Source organism: Rhinatrema bivittatum, chromosome 2, assembly GCF_901001135.1.
Source record: "Rhinatrema bivittatum chromosome 2, aRhiBiv1.1, whole genome shotgun sequence".
Lineage (NCBI taxonomy): Eukaryota > Metazoa > Chordata > Amphibia > Gymnophiona > Rhinatrematidae > Rhinatrema > Rhinatrema bivittatum.
The window spans coordinates 271,415,183-271,434,020 of NC_042616.1; the positions used below are offsets into that span (position 1 = coordinate 271,415,183).

General features: G+C 42.0%; 1 protein-coding gene across 2 annotated transcripts in view; it reads right to left on the reverse strand.

Moving 5' to 3' along the window:
• Positions 1-18,838, reverse strand: part of VPS41 (VPS41 subunit of HOPS complex) — a 413,500-nt gene that overhangs the window by 332,015 nt on the left and 62,647 nt on the right. For both annotated transcript variants that reach the window (XM_029589524.1, XM_029589523.1), the window contains exon 3: positions 14,981-15,088. In XM_029589524.1, coding sequence (XP_029445384.1) covers positions 14,981-15,088 — 108 coding nt within the window. The remainder of the gene's footprint in view (positions 1-14,980; positions 15,089-18,838) is intronic.

Below are 18,838 nucleotides of genomic sequence, written 5' to 3' on the forward strand. Positions count from 1 at the left end.
TAATGAAGTAGACTGGCTCAAACGAAGGCAACTTGCCGGAGAGAGTCATTTTAGTTTGTGCTTCAAATAACTGGACCCTCACTTCTCAGTGAATGAAACACCAAATAAAGAATTTTAAACAGAACTATGTTTTAGAGGAAACCAGTTTGAAGCCTAAGAAGAGGGGATACTGATGTGCAGCTAAGACAACCAAAAATCAATCTTGTGCTCACGTTCTGGAGTCGTAGCCTATACATAAGACTCTGGAGAAGGCTCATGTACAGACCATTGCAATAATCCAGATGGGACAATGCAAAAGCCTGAACCAACATGGTCAAGGCATCTAGCATAGCTGGGTTCAAAAGGGGTTTGGACACATTCCTAGAAGAAAAGTCCATAAATAGTTATTAGCCAGATAGACTTGGAAAACCACTTATCCCTGGGAGAGAGCAACAAGGACTAGATCTACTCTTTGGCATCTGCAGGGTACTTCTTAGTGATATGGATTGGCCACTGATGAAGACAGTATGCTGAGAGAGAAGTATTATGGTTTGGAGATTGTCATCTCTGAAGGATTATAATATAACAGGGAAGTTAGTGTAACCCAATAGAGAGGTTCCAATAAAGGGAAAAAGTAGCCCAGATGCAGCTATCTGCTCTTCTCTCAACCTTTTTTAATACATGGTGTATATATATTTTATATCAGGGTTTCCAAGATGGTATTTTTAAATCTTTACTTAAAATAATTGGTACACTTGGTATTCTTTAAGACATTTATAATATCGCTACCATGTATTTGTAGGACCTTTCCTCACAGAGTCAGAGCATTTTCCAGACTCCCTCTCATGGTAATTGGTCCGTTTTACTTTGTATTTTTTCAAGTATTTTTTGCACACATTTTTTTAAAAACTCTTTTTTTCAATTATTCATTTTTCATTTTTATCTCACACAACTTTCCTACCAACTCAGTCCCATGTTTTGAAGATCAGTCACTTTTCAAAGATTCGTGCATTCATAAACAGTACTTATCTGCACATCCCAACACGATCGCGTTTCGGACCCGCCCTCTTTAGGTCCTGCTTCAGGGGAAAACCACTTGGCATTATTCAGTGACAACACGCAGTCCATACAAAGAGTTTAGTAGCTGTTGTTGAATCTTCACAATTTTATATCCACGATCCCCGCTGGAATCGCCTTTCTTTAAACATGGCAACTACCGAATGGCTTATAAAGGGGGGGGGGGGGGGGGGGGGAACAGGAAGTCCCTCCCCTTCCTTATTTCTCGGATGTCTTCAACCAGGTCGGCTCTTCCCTTAAACTTGTATAGAACACAGTTCTCTTTCACGTCGACTTGGTGACGTAAACTACGTCCTCCCTCTTCGAACAGACTATAATTTTAACCACGTAGCTCACGCAACCATCCTTCATCAATCAACCAATCAAAACGTCACAAATGCTGAAGAAGAAAACAGACAGTCCCTCCCCTTCCTTATTTCTCGGATGTCTTCAACCAAGTCGGCTCTTCCCTTATACTTGTATAGAACTCAGTTCTCTTTCACGTCGACTTAGTGACGTAATCTACGTCATCCCTCTTCGAACAGATTCTCATTTTAACCACGTAGCTTACGCAACCTTCCTTCATCCATTGACCAATCAAACGTATCCAATGCTGTGGAGGGAGAAGTTCACATTCTCTATCACATTCACTCGTTCCCACAGTATTTGTGGCCAAACCTGATGTCAGATTAATGAATACCAGTTGATCTTTTCATTCAGACCACGGGGATCCATGGTCTTTAAAGTGTATATCCAATGATGTTCCCGTCTATTAAGTAGATGTTGAATGTCTCCCCCCCTACTGCTGGATCGCACTTTTTCTATAATTAACCACCTCAAGTCTGTAAACACATGTTGATGTGTGAGACAATGTTGTACGAGGGGAGCCACCAGTTTTCCTGTCTTAAGACAGCTCTTATGTTCAACTAACCGGTTACGAATTTTTCTTTTCGTACGTCCCACATAGCTTAATTGACAAGGACAGAATATGATGTAAATGACACCCTCAGAATCGCAAGATGTCACAGATCTGAGTTTCAAAGTGACATTAGAATTTGGCGCCTGCCATTCTTCTCCAGACCATGAAAGAGCACACATTTCACAGTGCCCGCAAGGGTAATGTCCCCCACTTGTTGAATGCCCCGTCATTGAATGAAATGTAGAGTGCACAATCATGTCACGTAAATTCTGTCCTCGAAAAAAAGCAAATCTGGGGCCTGTTTGGAAAACTTCGTGTAACTCCAACACTTCCCAATGTGTACGAATCACATTAATCACTTCCTGTTCTTGGGTGGAATATCTTAAAGTGCAAGTAAGATGTTTAGAAAAAGGACGTTGTTGATACTCCAGAAGCAGATCTCTATTTGCAAACAATGCCCTTTTAAAGGCTTTCTTAATTACTGATTTAGGATAACCCTTCTGGCCAAATCTATTGGACAGCTCCAGAGCTTGCATACGAAATTCTGCATCTGTGGAACAAATTCGGCGTAGCCGGAGAAACTGAGAAATGGGTAATCCATTTTTCAAACGAGATGGATGCACACTAGAGTACCGAAGATAATTATTACGGTCAGTTGTTTTTCGATACAAAGTGGTACTTATTTTATTACCTTCACGTTTAATCCAAATGTCCAGGAAAGAAATCGCCGTCTGGTCATACTGGGCAGTAAATTGTAAATGTGGATCAAGTAAGTTAAACCAACCCAAAAAGGACTGAAGATCCTCCAATGATGATACCCAAACAAAAAAAATGTCGTCAATATAACGTTTGTATAGACGCATTTTTTTAAACCACTGTGAGGAATATAAATGTTGCTCCTCAAATTGAGTCACGTACAGATTGGCAATATCTGGAGCAACCGTCGCCCCCATTGCCACTCCTCGTATTTGGAGGAAGAATTGCCCATCAAACTGAAAAAAATTTTTAAACAATACCAGCCGCAAACATTCGGACAAAAAAGATGAAAGGACTCTGTGTGGTCGCTGACGCTGATGAAAAAGCTGTTCCATAAGTGAAAATGCTTCCTGCTGCGGGATATTCGTATATAACGATGAAATATCCAAGGTCACTAACCAATATTCATTAGGAAGATCTGTAACATTTTGTAGTATCCGTAACATATGTGAGGTGTCCTGAATGAAGGAACGAGCTTCCTTTACGAATGGTTTTAAAAAGAAATCCAAATATGTAGATAATGGCTCTAGCACAGATCCTCTACCAGCCACTATAGGACGTCCCGGAGGTCTCTCCAAATTTTTATGTACTTTCGGCAAGGTGTACAGTACGGGATCAATAGGGTATTTAACCTTGAGTGCTCTAGCCTCTCTCGTAGTCACAAAACCACATTGAACTCCCTGATCTACCAAATTTGCAATCTGTTCTTGAAGGGCCTCAGTAGGATTTTCTTCCAACGGGAGATAATATTTATTTATTTATTTATTTATTTAAATGCTTTTAAAATATACCGACATTCATAGGACATATCATGCCGGTTCACAATCAACATTGTAAAGGAGGAAGAGGAAATTACAAATAACAGGGAGGGGGGAGGTGGAGCAGTGAAGGAAAAAGGAGAGGATGGGGGTCAGGTGACAGTAAGCGCAGAAGTTGCGGGAAGGAGAAAGGTAGTGAAGTGCTAGGGGAGAGAGAAATTGATAGGAACTGTGTTAAAAAAAACTGAGAATAAAAAATTAACAAATTTACAAAATCAGCAATTATATGTCAAATCAGCAATAATATGTCATATCTTGCAATTGGCGCTGTATTTCGGCTACATAGGCCTGAGTGTCTTGAATCACAACGGCCCCTCCTTTATCGGCAGGCTTTACAGTGAGCCCTTTATTTTCTGCTAGCTGTTTAATAGCTCGATATTGCAAAATTGACCAGTCTGTCGCAAACTGATTCCTTTTGAAATTGTCATGTTCCTCTAATACAGCAAGATCTTTAAGAACTAACTGTATAAACGTTGTTATAGCCGGATCGACCGGTCCTGGGGGGAGCCACGTAGATCGTGGTGTAATAATAGACCCGTCATATGTGTCTTTGTCAGAAAAGAATAAATCCAATTGTAACCGCCTAAAAAATCTGTGCAGATCTATCCGTGTCTGAAAAGAGTCATATTTGCAGAATGGAACATACGATAATCCTTTATCAAGAGCCCCAATCACTTCGGTTGACAATTCCAACTGTGATAAATTAATCACTGAAGATGTTTCTGCTATGACTGGGGAACATTGGATGAATGTTGGTTTTTTGACCCTTGAGACCTTGTAATCGGACCCTCCCAGTTGGAATTTTTGGGACCCGTTTTTCCTCTGTATGGACGGGCCCGATATGACCCTCTTTGTTGACCTAAAAAAGGCTGCATATGTTGATAATTCTGATATGGCTTCTGGTATGACTTCTTTCTATTGTCGCCATCACTACTATTAGAGTCCTCGGAACTATCTTGAAAAGTCTTGTCAATTAAGCTATGTGGGACGTACGAAAAGAAAAATTCGTACCCGGTTAGTTGAACATAAGAGCTGTCTTAAGACAGGAAAACTGGTGGCTCCCCTCGTACAACATTGTCTCACACATCAACATGTGTTTACAGACTTGAGGTGGTTAATTATAGAAAAAGTGCGATCCAGCAGTAGGGGGGGGAAGACATTCAACATCTACTTAATAGACGGGAACATCATTGGATATACACTTTAAAGACCATGGATCCCCGTGGTCTGAATGAAAAGATCAACTGGTATTCATTAATCTGACATCAGGTTTGGCCACAAATACTGTGGGAACGAGTGAATGTGATAGAGAATGTTAACTTCTCCCTCCACAGCATTGGATACTTTTGATTGGTCAATGGATGAAGGAAGGTTGCGTAAGCTACGTGGTTAAAATGAGAATCTGTTCGAAGAGGGATGACGTAGATTACGTCACTAAGTCGACGTGAAAGAGAACTGAGTTCTATACAAGCATAAGGGAAGAGCCGACTTGGTTGAAGACATCCGAGAAATAAGGAAGGGGAGGGACTTCCTGTTCCCCCCCCCCCCCCCCTTTATAAGCCATTCGGTAGTTGCCATGTTTAAAGAAAGGCGATTCCAGCGGGGATCGTGGATATAAAATTGTGAAGATTCAACAACAGCTACTAAACTCTTTGTATGGACTGCGTGTTGTCACTGAATAATGCCAAGTGGTTTTCCCCTGAAGCAGGACCTAAAGAGGGCGGGTCCGAAACGCGATCGTGTTGGGATGTGCAGATAAGTACTGTTTATGAATGCACGAATCTTTGAAAAGTGACTGATCTTCAAAACATGGGACTGAGTTGGTAGGAAAGTTGTGTGAGATAAAAATGAAAAATGAATAATTGAAAAAAAGAGTTTTTAAAAAAATCTGTGCAAAAAATACTTGAAAAAATACAAAGTAAAATGGACCAATTACCATGAGAGGGAGTCTGGAAAATGCTCTGACTCTGTGAGGAAAGGTCCTACAAATACATGGTAGCGATATTATAAATGTCTTAAAGAATACCAAGTGTACCAATTATTTTAAGTATTGTTTACAAACTGAGGTACTTGGAATGCATGTAGTTTGAGAGCCGATATTGTTGTGATTTTTAAATCTTTAACACTCGCAAACCCTCCTTTTAGCTTTTTTTTTTTAAATTTCCTGTTTTTTATCATAGCTTTCCTTATAAAATTAAATGCTACTGCAGTAGTTTTACTCAATATCCTTTTTCCTGTGATTGTGTCAAATTTGACCGCATTAGGAACCTTATTGCCAAGCTGCTCCACCTTTATCCCTGGGCCTGGAATCTGCATTCCACTAAGAACTAGATCTAGTAAAGGAACAACTGAACACTACAATTTAGTAGGACACCTTCCACACAAGAGATGGCTGCCAAATCTCTTTCAAGAGATCTTTTGGGAGCCACAGCTGATCCTATGGAGGAGTGCTGCATGAAACTGGGAGCTGAAACCACCAGTGGTATGGTCATATAACGAGACTCCAAAGCACAGCTGACCTAGGCTTGGGGGAAAAATAATCATTGTCACATCCAGTGCCCTCTCTGCAGATGGTACAAACATTCCCCACCGAAGTTCAAAGCTCAGGCCTCACTTCTGAAATGGCAGATTCCTCCCCCCCCCCCACTGCAGGTACCATGCACATCACCCAAAACAGATGACAACAGCAGATAAAGACCATATGGCCCATCAAGTCTATTCATATAAAACCCCTGTTCAGCTTTATTGTCCCTTCTTATCCCTCAGAGATCTTCTAAGCTTGTGCCATTTTTTCTTGAATTCTGATACTGTCCTCATCTCCACCATGTCAATAGGGAAGCCGTTCCGTGCGTCCATCTCCCTTTCTGGAAAGAAATATTCCCTCACATTACTCCCAAGGTCTACCCATTTTTCACTCTCATCCCATGGCCCCTTGTTCCAGAGACTCCTTTCTGTTGAAAAAGGCCCACACCTCCTGTGCATTCAGTCCTTGAAGATATTTAAATATTTCTGTCATATCTCCCCTTTCCCTCCTTTCTTCTATACATGTTTAGATCTTTAAGCCTGTCACTATATGCTTTATTTTGAAGATCACTGACTATTTTAGTAGCTGCTCTTGACCAGCCAATTGTCCAGATAGGGGAAAAGTGCATCCCGAGTTTGCATATATGTGCTGCCACTATAGCGCAACATTTTGTGAAAAAACATGGAGCTGACACTAGGCCAAAAGGACGCATTGTAGTACTGGAGATGATGATATCCTACTTCAAATCTGAGATATTTTCATTGATCTGGAAATATTTCTGAGTGAGTATAAGCATCCTTGAGATCAAGACAGCATAGCCTTTGCAGAAAGGGAATAAAGGTACCCAAGGAAATCATCTTGAACTTTTCTCTTTTTAGATACTTGCTCAAGGCCCTTAAATCTGTTTTTTCTGGAATCTGAAAGTACTTTGAGGATCATCTCTTTCCTTTGATAGAACAGGCTCAACCACATTGGTCTCTAAGAAGGAGAACTCCTTCTGTTGCATGTCCTGATGTGGCGATATCGCTTAAAGTGGGGTCAGGAGGCCAATTTTATGGAACTGGCAACAAATGTAATCTGTACCCGCTTCATATCATGTTGAGGACTTGTGATTCTGAAGTTACACTGGGCCAACAGCTTACGTAAAACCTTAGCCTGCTTCCAACTGGGAGGCATTTCAGAACAGGTCCTGGGATTTTTTATAATATACTTTATCCAGGCTATGATCTCTGTGATCCAGTCAAAACCCATCCGCTGTTTTTGACTGGGGCTTGGGGCCCTCTGCTGCATCGGACAAGAGTGGGGAGGGTCTTTTCTGTACATGATCAAGGGCGCAGAAGATAATGCCTCCTCAGTTGGAAGAAGCGTCTTCTCAGCCCTCCATTAAGAAGAGGGAAGGTCTGGAGCGACTTGAAAAGTTGCTGAAGTATTACACAGCATTCTCTGATCTGTGCTACCACTTCCTTGACCCCCACTTCCGAAAGATTCTCTGCAGTGCATGGGACTTCAGCAAGTCTTTCCTGGACCTCAGCTCAGAGGTGTGAGGAAGGCAGCCAGGCAAGTCTGTGGATTCCAATACCAACAGCAGAAAGATTCAATGCCATTTTAAAAACAAGATTAACTTGACCATATATTTTTCACACTCCATTCTCTTATCCACTAGTGACTGGAGGTAGTCACGCTGCTTCTAAGGAAGCTACTCGGCCACCTCTTGCATCTGCTTCAACAGTTCCCACATGTACTGGCCCATGAAGAGCCGGTAAAAAGCAATGCAGACACCGAGTACCATTCCCTGAAAAACCTTCCTCTCAAGAGAATAAAAATTCTGAAATCCTTGCATTGGAGCACCGAGGAACAGGTTCGTGATGCGATAGCTGGCTCTTTTCAAATCCAGGAGCCTATTGGACTAGAAAAATCACGTGCGCCTTCTTATTCAAGGCACACCCACAGAGAGGGTGTTCCCCCACATCCTCATCTGCAACTCCTGAAGATCTTGTGAACTGCCACAATCTCCTTAAGAGGCTCCACAAACTGGAGGATGTCCAGCATTTTGTTTCCGATTTCATCCTCTGCCATTCAAGCATAAATCCGGTGAGGGTGAGGTCCTCTGGAGGAGAAAAAGGGTTGGAGGAGAGATTTGCTGATTTGTCTTCGTCAGACATATCTTTAAAACTGTAGCCGTACCTCTAGGAATACCCCAAGTCTAAATATAAGTGGAATGCCTGGGGAGAAGATCCAGATACTGCCCTTCTTACAGACAAGGCCTCAGAGAGGAGCACGAATGTTGGGGCCCGGAACCTGAGAAACTCCTGTGCATTGGTGAAACTTTACCAACCCCCTCTCCCCAAATGGGCTGGAGATCACCATTGGTGCAGCCTATATTAATATTGATTTCCCTCTGGAACCAACATCAGTATCGATGCTAGTACCTGGCTGCCAGGCAACTCTATGGACTCTAGCAGCAGTTGGACATGTGTTTGCATTAACACTGATGAACTCAATTCCTGGACACCTATGCGCCACAAAGCCATGTCCAAGGCCTGCTGGATTTTCCTATCCAGCTCCTCTTCAAAGATCAACACAGGTTGGGAGGCCACAGCTGTATTACAGTTCCAAACAAAGAAATACAGTTCAGTTGCTTAAGCAAAAGCCCTAAGCAAAAATAAATATAGTTCAAAGCACTTCTAAGGCAGACACGAGAGACCCACTAAACTCCAACATACTAGGTGATAAGAGGGAGCGTTTGATCCCCAGAATTCGGCATCAAGTCTGATCTGGGGAGAGCTACTAAGAAATGAAATTCACACTGCTCTCCCACACTAAACCTAGGCAATCGCAACTGCAATGAAGACATCAAAAAAAAGCATCCACTAGGCCTTGGGGTTAAGTTCTAGTTTTAAAAGTTAAATTTGAAAAAATATAGCAAAACAGTTTGTATACATGGAGCTTAAACAGAGAGTTGTTTACAGGTCAGTCACCATACTGTTCCCCATAAATGTATGTATGTATGTATGTATGTATATATATATTTATTTATTTATTTATTTATTTCTATTAATTTTGGAGTAATTAACCTTTGAATTAAAATGATTAGACTATCCTACACCACACACACACACACACTAGCAGTGCAATTTTTTTTTTTAACGTTTCTTTGATGAGGCAATTCCCTGGCAAAACCTGGGAAACACAGCCACCACGTTTCCAATCCTTGTGGTCTTGGACTAAAGCAACGTTTCACAGGAACCGAGTTATGCTGAACTACTCAGCTGTGGGGGTGTATGAACCAGTTTACAGCCCCCTACAGGAAAAAAAAACCATCAAAACAAGAATGTTGTTAGCATTGCTCACACATTTTGACACAAGGGTTTGTTTTTGTAGCATTTTGTGGTATTGATTCTTATAGTGCTAGGATACTGCTGAAATATCCATTTATATCCCCTTCCCCAGCCTACCCCCACCTCACCCCAAATTCCTTACTACATTTCAAAATGTCACAGTCTAAAAAATATAAAGGGGAGATAATGAAAGAGCAAGCAGCCTAAACATATTGCCACCCATTACATACCAGTTACTGATCAGCATGGTGTATATTGGATGAAGGAGAAAGAGCAGGATCAGGTCGAGAACAGGAGACAGGCAGCAACACTAGCATAGTCAGCAGAGCCGGGACAGAATGAGGGAATTCGAGTGAACATGGAGTGTGGAATTACAATACAAGAGAAACACAAGAGTGGCACAACTGGAACAAGAAAAGCAGAAATTGGGAAAAGCCTACACGATTAAAGGAAACCAAGTGGAAACAGGAGCCGGGAGAGAGAGAGAGAGAGAGAAGGATGCAGAGAGCATGAAAGAGGAACAGTAAAGAACTGGTTAGCAGGGGAAAGCAGAAAGCATGGTCTGAGAATGAGCAAGGTAGCAGACAGTATGGAGGAGGGATGCGACGGAGTGACAGGTTGACTGTGGAGCTGGTTTTTAATGAATGGCAGACCCAGTGGAAAAATAGTGACACAGAAGTAACTGCAAACTCTCATTGCAAAAAAATTAAAAAAAAAAAAGTCCACCCAGGAGTCTAATACACAGGTGGGCAAAACATTTTAATCCAAGCGTTAAAAAGACTTGTATGGCTTCACTCGTTGTGCAACCAGAAAGATGAACATGTCCTGGTAATAATTCTCTGAATGCATTAGCCTAATGTAGCACCACTAACACTGCTATAGCTTGTTAAACTGAAAGTCGTAAATGAACAAACACTTGAAAATACCCCAACGTGTTTCATTAGCATGCTAGGAAAAAAAAAACCAAAATGTCAGAGAATATCCTAGGCACTTCAAAAGAAAAATATGTGTTTTTGAAACACAAAGGAGCTCCCTTAACTGTTAACAAACTTAAAAGTTTCAAGGCAGTAAACCATCAGCCACCATGAAAGCTGATCTGCCGCCACCAGAAATGTTGGTATATCACAATGGGGCCGATGCAATATCATTCGCACAAAAAAATGTGCGTCCAACCTGGCTGCACATTTTTTGAACGCGTGCACATTCCCTCCCTTGGGTGCTCGATGTAATACTGAAATGAGCTGGCACGCTAAAAGGGACGTGCAATGGATAAACTGCATGTCCATGGCATCGAGTGCCTAGGAGAAGTAGGAGGAATCATAGAAAAGCTGTAGTTTTTGCTTTTCTGAGCATGGCTTGGGGGGTAACTTCAAATCTTAATGCCAGCTCTGAGCTGGCATTAAGTTTTGAGGGTTACATCAGTGTACTAATTAATATCCTCATCAACACAGCATTTGCACGTGATGAGCGCTATTAGCTACGCGCCAGAATGGACACTCGTTTTGGACACGCTAATCTCAATATAGTAGCACTGGGCACATGTCTAGCGCTTTCAAAACGCACGTCCAACCACGCGTTTAGCGGCGCGCTGAGCTCAGCGCCCGATATTGCATTGACTCCAATGTGTAAAATTCTCTGATAACTTATCATAGGACACACTAAATGTACGAAGATTTATCTAAAAAAAAAAAAAAGAGTAATTGTGCCCAAAAAATAGAAAAACTAAAAAAAAAAAAAAAGAAAAAAAAGAAAATTAATTAAATACAAGCGTCACCAGCTGGTTGAGTGCTGGCTATCAGGGACTCGAATGGAGCCCAAGTACGGAGAGAAGCAGCAGCATTGCAGAATCATTCGAGGACTCTGTCTCTGTTTACTTATTCTCTCATATGGAACTTTAAAGGTGTGTAGTATGCGTTTGTCTCTTAAATACCTGCTTCTTCCATACAGATATAAGCACTAACCAATTTCTAGAGCAGGTAGGAAACTGGAACTTTGCATAGTTCAAGGACTAAAAGGAACAGGAAACGTTTAAAAAAACATTTTTTCTTCCAAGGAGGAGGGATGGCAGGTAGAGGAACGAACCTCCCCCACGCTAATTGGATAAAATTATACAGATGATTCAGAATCTAAAATCAGACTTTTAATTATTAAAAACTAAAAGATATTTCAAAACTTGGATCATCAATTAGATTTAAATTTTAAGCCCACTGCAGAAAAAGTTAATTAATCTGTCTTCAACCCTCAAACTCCCCATCACCACCATCATCTCCAACTACACCCAAGAATGGAGAAAAATCAATCAAAAGAAAGGAAACAAGGTAACATAATAATAGGTAAACATAAGTATATCTGATGATGTTATCTGTGAGAAAAGAAAATACAAACAGTATTCCTTTTGGTAGAGGAAGTAAACAAATCTTGATCCTCTCTCCAAAAGCAGGAAGAAAATGAAAAGGCATAAAAATATATGTATGTATGTATATAAGAACATAAGACTTACCATACTGCAGACCTGGGCAAGGGGCGGCCCGCGGGCTGAATCCGGCCCGCCTACGGTCTGAATCCGGCCCGCCCACTGCTGAGAGCAGACGGGGAATGAGGCACTGCTGCCTTCCCTCTGCAAGGGAAGGCAGCAGATCATTCTCCGCTCCCTCGCTCCCCGATTGGCCGGCCAATCGGGGAGCGAGGGAGCGGAGAATGAACTGGTTTTTTTTTTTTACAGCGTCCGGGAGGAGGGGGGGGGGGGGAGAGGAGGGAGTGACTCGAGCGAAGGCACGCTGTCCGATTGGCCGGTGCTGGGCAAGCCTTGCCCAGCACCGGCCAATCGGGCAGCGTGTCTTCGCTCGAGTTTCTTTCCTACATATGTCACGGAGTTTTTTGCCGTTCCGCGGCGCGCGCTCCCGGTCTCTCCCGCTGCCGTTGCCGCTGGGCTGTCAGCACGTTCAAGCCCAGTGGGAACGGCAGCGGTGTTGGAAGAAGCTGTGGCACCCGCGGCTGGCCTTTTCTTCTTCCCGCGCTTGCCCCCCCCCCCCGACCTGAAACAGGAAGTGATACACGGAGCGGTGCGCGGGAAGGAGAAAGAGCCGTGCCGCGTCGGCTGCAGCATCGGCCCCCGAGCAATTGAACCGGCCGGCAATTGAGAAGAGTCAGCAGCATGAGCCTCCCGCGGCCGAAGGGATTCTTCTTTCTTGGCCTGCGGGGGCTCATGCTTCTGACTCTTCTCGATTGCCGGCTGGTTCAATTGCTCGGGGGCCGATGCTGCAGCCGACGCGGCACGGCTCTTTCTCCTTCCTGCGCACCGCTCCGTGTATCACTTCCTGTTTCGGGTCACGGGGGGGGGGGGGGGGGGCAGGCGGGGGAAGAAGAAAAGGCCCAGCCGCGGGTGCCACAGCTTCTTCCAACACCGCTGCCGTTCCCACTGGGCTTGAACGTGCTTGACAGCCCAGCGGCAACGGCAGCGGGAGAGACCGGGAGCGCGCGCCGCGGACCGGCAAAAAACTCCGTGACATATGTAGGGGGAAGAGGAAGTGAGTAAGAGAGAGTGAGAAGCAGCCAGCCAGCCTGTGTGTGATTGAGTGGTCAGAGAGCTGATGTGTGTGTGTGTGTATGTGAGAGACAATGAAAGTGATTGCTCAGGGAGATGACTGATGTGTATGTGAGAGTGTGAGGCATTAGTCAGGGAGGTGACTGATGTGTGTGTGTGTGAGAGAAAAAGCATGGACGTGAGAAGTCTGGGTATGTGGGAAAGCATGAGCATAAGAAGCCTGGAGTTGTGGGAGTGAGAAACCTGGGTGAGTGTGCATGCATGAGAGAGAGAGAGACTGCTTGGTAAGGTGACTGTGTGTGTGAGAGAAAAAGACTGGTGTGTGTGAATGTGAAAGAATGTGATTCAGGGAATGAGAAGCCTGTGCACGTGGAGAGTGAGCATGGAAATGAGAGAGACTGGTGTGTGTGTAACAGAGAGAAAGTGATTATGGGAATGAGAAGCCTGTGCATGTGAAGAGAGTGAGCATGAGAGTGAGAAACCTGGGTGTGTGTGAGACACAGCATGGGAGGGAGAAGCCTGTATATCTGAAAGAGAACTTGGGAGTGGGAAGCCTGTGTGTGTGTGTATGCATGAGTGAGATCAGGTGACTGGTGTGTGTGTGTGTGTGTGTGTGTGTGTGAGAGAGAGAGAAAAAGTGATTATGGGAATGAGAAGCCTGTGCATGTGAAGAGTGAGCATGGGAGTGAGAAACCCGGGTGTGTGTGAGACACATCATGGGAGGGAGAAGCCGGTATATCTGAAAGAGAACATGGGAGTGAGAGACTGGTGTGTGTGTGTGAGAGAGAGAGAGAGACAGAGAAAGTGATTATGAGAGTGAGAAGACCATATATGCAAGTAGAACACGGGAGTGGGAAGCCTGTGTGTGTGTGTGTGTATGGCATGAGAGAAACTGTTCAGGAAGGTGACTGGTGTGTGTGTGCCAAAGACTGTTTGGGAGATGATTGGTGTGTGAGAGACAGAAACTGGTCATGGGGGCATGACTGGTATGGTGTGTATGTGAGAGACATGGGCACTAAGGAAGAGGACCATAAGTATAGAGCTTAGCTTCTACTGCTGCTTCTGGTGTATGCCATGGCCTGCAGGGAAGGGGAGTAGGAGAGCTGCTGGAGGGGGTAAGTAAAGGTGGCTTTAAGTTTATTTTTCTTGACTGCCATTTTAATTGTGTGATGTCTGCTTTTTTGAAATATTTTATTGGTGTTTGGAGAATGTTTAATAGTTTTTATGAGTTTTTAATTGTTGGATGTTATTCTGTTCATAGCTGTTTTGAAACATTTATTCTGCTTATTAGTATAGTTTTACAATTATTTCTGTTTGGGGATCTATAGCTGCTTGTTAGTTCTGTTTTCCTAATAAGAGGTGTATTGGTGTTTAGGGTCTGATGTAATATTTGTAGTGTTGCCTTTTCATAGATAGGGTTGCTCCTGTTTGAGTGTATTCCATAATACAGGTGTAACTGTGTGCGGATTAGTTTATGTGCATTACTACAGATCCTGGGAGTATGTTAGGTCGGTTCTGTGTCTGTTACCGAGATGAGATATTTTGCTAGCATGTAAGCGTTTGTATCGGTCTTATTTGTTGTGTTTTCTCAGAGGACATACATTGGTGGTAAACTGCTGTCTTTTCATAAGTAGGGCTATTGAGAACTGAGTTAATTATATTAGTCCGGCCCTCTAAAACCATCCCAATTTCTCATGTGGCCCCATGGGAAAATTAATTGCCCACCCCTGCCATACTGGGTCAGACCAAGGGTCCATCAAGCCCAGCATCCTGTTTCCAACAGTGGCCAATCCAGGCCATAAGAACCTGGCAAGTACCCAAAAACTGTCTATTTCATGTTAATGTTGCTAATGGCAGTGGCTATTTTCTAAGTCAACTTAATTAATAGCAGGTAATGGACTTCTCCTCCAAGAACTTATCCAATCCTTTTTTAAACACAGCAGTACTAACTGTGTGTGTGTGTGTGTGTATGTATGTATATATACATACATACACACACACACATATCAATCAAATGTAAAATTCTATAGTACCCGAGCACTATACCTTCTCATGTACAGTCATGCAGCTGGCCGCATCTTGCTGTAGGATTTCAGTCACCCCATTGGTAAGCCTCTCATATTTTAGCTTGGGCTCATCTTCACTTTCATCTTCCTGTATTATAAGAAAACAACAAAAAAATGTCTTTAACATATATGGGCCTTATTCAAAAAAGGATGTTCCATATATTTCTAAGAAGCCAGGAAAGATTACATTCACTAAATAAAAGCAGACAATCATTCTATACTGAACTGTGGTAAAAACTGAATCCACCAAAATAAGTGTGCCAGAACCAGGTCTTGACTGGGAAGACCTGGACCCCTGAGGCAGGTAGCACAGATCTCTGCCAAAGTTTTTAATAAACCTAGTCTCTTTGGAAAGGATCCTTATTAATTGAACTCAATGCCAAATGAAAGTAATAGAAAAGATCTTAGGAAAGATACTCGGTAACAGGTAGTCTAAATATATTTGTCAAGAATTCCATATTTTGGCATTACTGGGCATTGCCTTCCTCTGGGGAAAAACCAACTCACCCTATAAGGCAACAGTGAGCAGTTTGTCAATCAGCCCCTGGATCTGGCAGACTACACTTGCTGACTGAAGCTGATGTATGCCAACTCTACAATCTTGTTACTCTGTTGTGGACTGTGATTTAAATGCTAATTAGTAAAAAGTGAAAGCATTTAGCTAAGCCAGGGGTGGCCAATTCCAGTCCTCAAGAGCCACAACCCAGCCTGGTTTTCAGGATATCCACAATGCATATGATGAAAGAGATTTGTATACAATGAAGACAGCACATACAAATCTAGCTCCTGCAAATTCACTGTGGATATCCTAAAAACCAGGCCTGTTTGAGGCTCATGAGAACTGGAGTTGGCCACCCCTAAGCTAAACTGTTGGTTTTCACCATTTATTACTCTGTTGGACATCAATATTTTTTATGTGAAAATACCCCAGGCTCTGAAGTTAAGAGTCTGGAGAATAAACTGAGTTGTCTTTGTGCAAGAAATCTACAGTTTGTAGAAGCTCCCTAGTATTACTCAGACCTGCCCAATCTTCATGGGGCCATGGCCATACCTGGATTAGTGGGAAGTGTTGCCATATCAACAACAAAAAAGCTGATGAAAATGGCAAAGCAGCAAAAACGTACATTGCATTTCAAGCCACAGTTCTGAAGCACACAAATTTAAAGAGATTGTAAAGAAAAAAGGACCTTTTCAAGGTGTTACAACACCAGAGATAGAACAAAGCAAAACTAATTGTTCATTTAAAAAAAAAAAAAAAAAGGAAACCAGTAATTTTCATCCATCTCCAACAGCAATACAGACATGAAACTGCCAATCTGAACAGAGAGCTAGGCAAAGAATCCCTCCTATTTAACGGGTGGTCTTATGTATTCACTGTCTTGTTTTGTTATCATCATGCTGCTATTTTGTACTTGTATTTTTAAGCTATACACCACTTTCAGCTGCTTTTATTTAAAGGTCAGGGACGCAGTTGACATGTTTAAAATAAAAAAACTGTAAAAAAATCAAAATTATTCAACATCACTTTAGCAAAATAATTCTTGCACATTATTTAACTGTGAAGGCTTTTAATGTCATACTAAGACAATTATGCTTTAAAAGCATTAAACAATTTCAGTTTCGGTGCTTTCACAGTAACTTTAATAAGAAGACATCACTATCGCTGAAGCCAACTTGCAATACATTTTAGGGTTTCCTCCCTCATTTATGAATGATGTGCATATGATTGCCTACCTATTCCGTTAGAACATTTGACTCCTCCCATGTTCCCCCCTCCCCCCCAAAAAATTTTTAGATCTGCAATCTTCTCTCCTTGAGCATCCAAGCCAAATCAGAAGTTATTCAGAACACGGCCCACGCTATGAGAAGGCCTGAAACTGAACTTACACGGGCCTTCTTTTGCAGCTTTCCATTTACACCTTATCCAATTTACATCCAAGCTGCCACAATAACCAATTTTCAGTGGCATTCCTCAGCACCAACTCTCTTTAAAGCATGGCACAAGAGTTCCCGTAAGCAGACTGGTATTCACTGTAGGCTTGTGAGGTGCTGCCTGGTATATACCATCTCCATCCAACTCCCATATCATGTGGCAACCATGAGCACAGCTAGGGCCAGTCCAGCCAGGAGAAATCCCAAGCTCGGAATCAGATTGACTTCTCCACATGGTATTTGGCTAGCACTTTCATCAAGCATTGTCAGCTCAGCCTTAAATGATAGTGCTAGTTCCTGAATGTTCCCCCTTAACATTTCATTTTGCAATTACGTTATTCAATATAGACAGAAAAGGAAAAAAAAATGCTCCTTCAAAAAGTCTATCCAGAGTGTGTGATGTTGCCTCTTCCCTCGCCAACAACCATTTTATGTAAATGTGTTTCAGGTTTGTTTACGGATATTAGAGAACCATTACTTGGCCATACTGCTCTATTCTGAGCAAGGAGTTCAACCACTTCATAATTAATCATTAATGTTGCTATATTCAGAAATATGTCACTATATACAACATATATCTTAATTACTAAGCTAGAGTTAGGCATAACATAGGACAGGTTAGCATATACATGGCGGAATAACAGGTTTCTGAGGGGAATCTTTTTTCATTCTTGGTTACTTAATGCTACACGAATGTACCGTTAGTCGAAAGCCTTAGCAGAGTAAACAAGATTGATAAATACAGGGATGTCAATAACCAATGATGTTCTCGTCTCTGAAAGGGAAGGTTAAAGAGCACTCTAAGCAGTAACTCAATTTAATCAATCCAACAACACTGTACAAACTTGTAACAATGAGAATTACAGCACTTGATGTCAGCTTACATGGAATCAGTTAATTACAGCTGCTTTTAGTAGATGAAAGTTTCAAAATGAAAAAAAAAAAATCCTATGTTTATTTTTGGTATATGAAGTATGACAATTAAAAAATGCTAATTTTAAAAGATTATGCTCAACAGATGCCTGGTTTTAAGGGTGCATCCAGGAATTAAATGTGTGTGTGCAGTCCAAATTGAATTCTGTGCACCTCTTCTAATAACATTTCCTCTGTGATGTTGCTGGAGTATGGACTTCCAATGTGCAACCAATGTGAAAAGTTAATTCTAGTCTCCAGACTATTTTGCATAAAAGCACTCATCCACAGGTCAACAGATAAAGCTGATGTAAATAAGTTTTGCCTGTCTCGTTTATGAGTGAAAACTAAATAATTTTCTTCGCACATGCACATAAAAAAATATACATTTTCAAAACTCAGTGCACTGAAGCATTTTGGCAGGCTTCACAGCACATAAATAAAATGAAAACTTAAATATTAGGCACACTGATGTACCATTTCATGCTTTTCTGACAGGTGTCTTATGTTAAGTTAAAGTCAGGCTAAAGGTGAATTTGTGAGGGTATTTTTTTCTTGCTATAAACAAAGGAAATGGAAAATGATTTGTAAAATGCAATTTGCTGAGAGTACTCTATTGCTGCAGCCTATATATATATAAAATTTTAAACCAAAAAAAGGACAAGAAGGGGGAAAAAAAAAAAGCACAGAATGCATTTAATATATTTGAGTTTCGCATTAAAAAAAAACAAACCACATTTTTTTTCCCAAAGAAAAGCTTTATGCTGCCTGAACTGCCAGGGTAAACACCAGCCAGCATTAATAAAAAGAAAATCAATAATTTGTTAAATTTTAATAATCCTGCAAACCTACAAATAAAACCATCAGGCGGCTTGAGTTGAGGTGACAGTTAGCTGCGTTTCTATGACAACCTGGTGAACTAGTACAAGCCCTGACTTGCAGCAAAGCCCAGATATGAACAGAGTGACATTTACCCCATTCAAGAAAACTCACA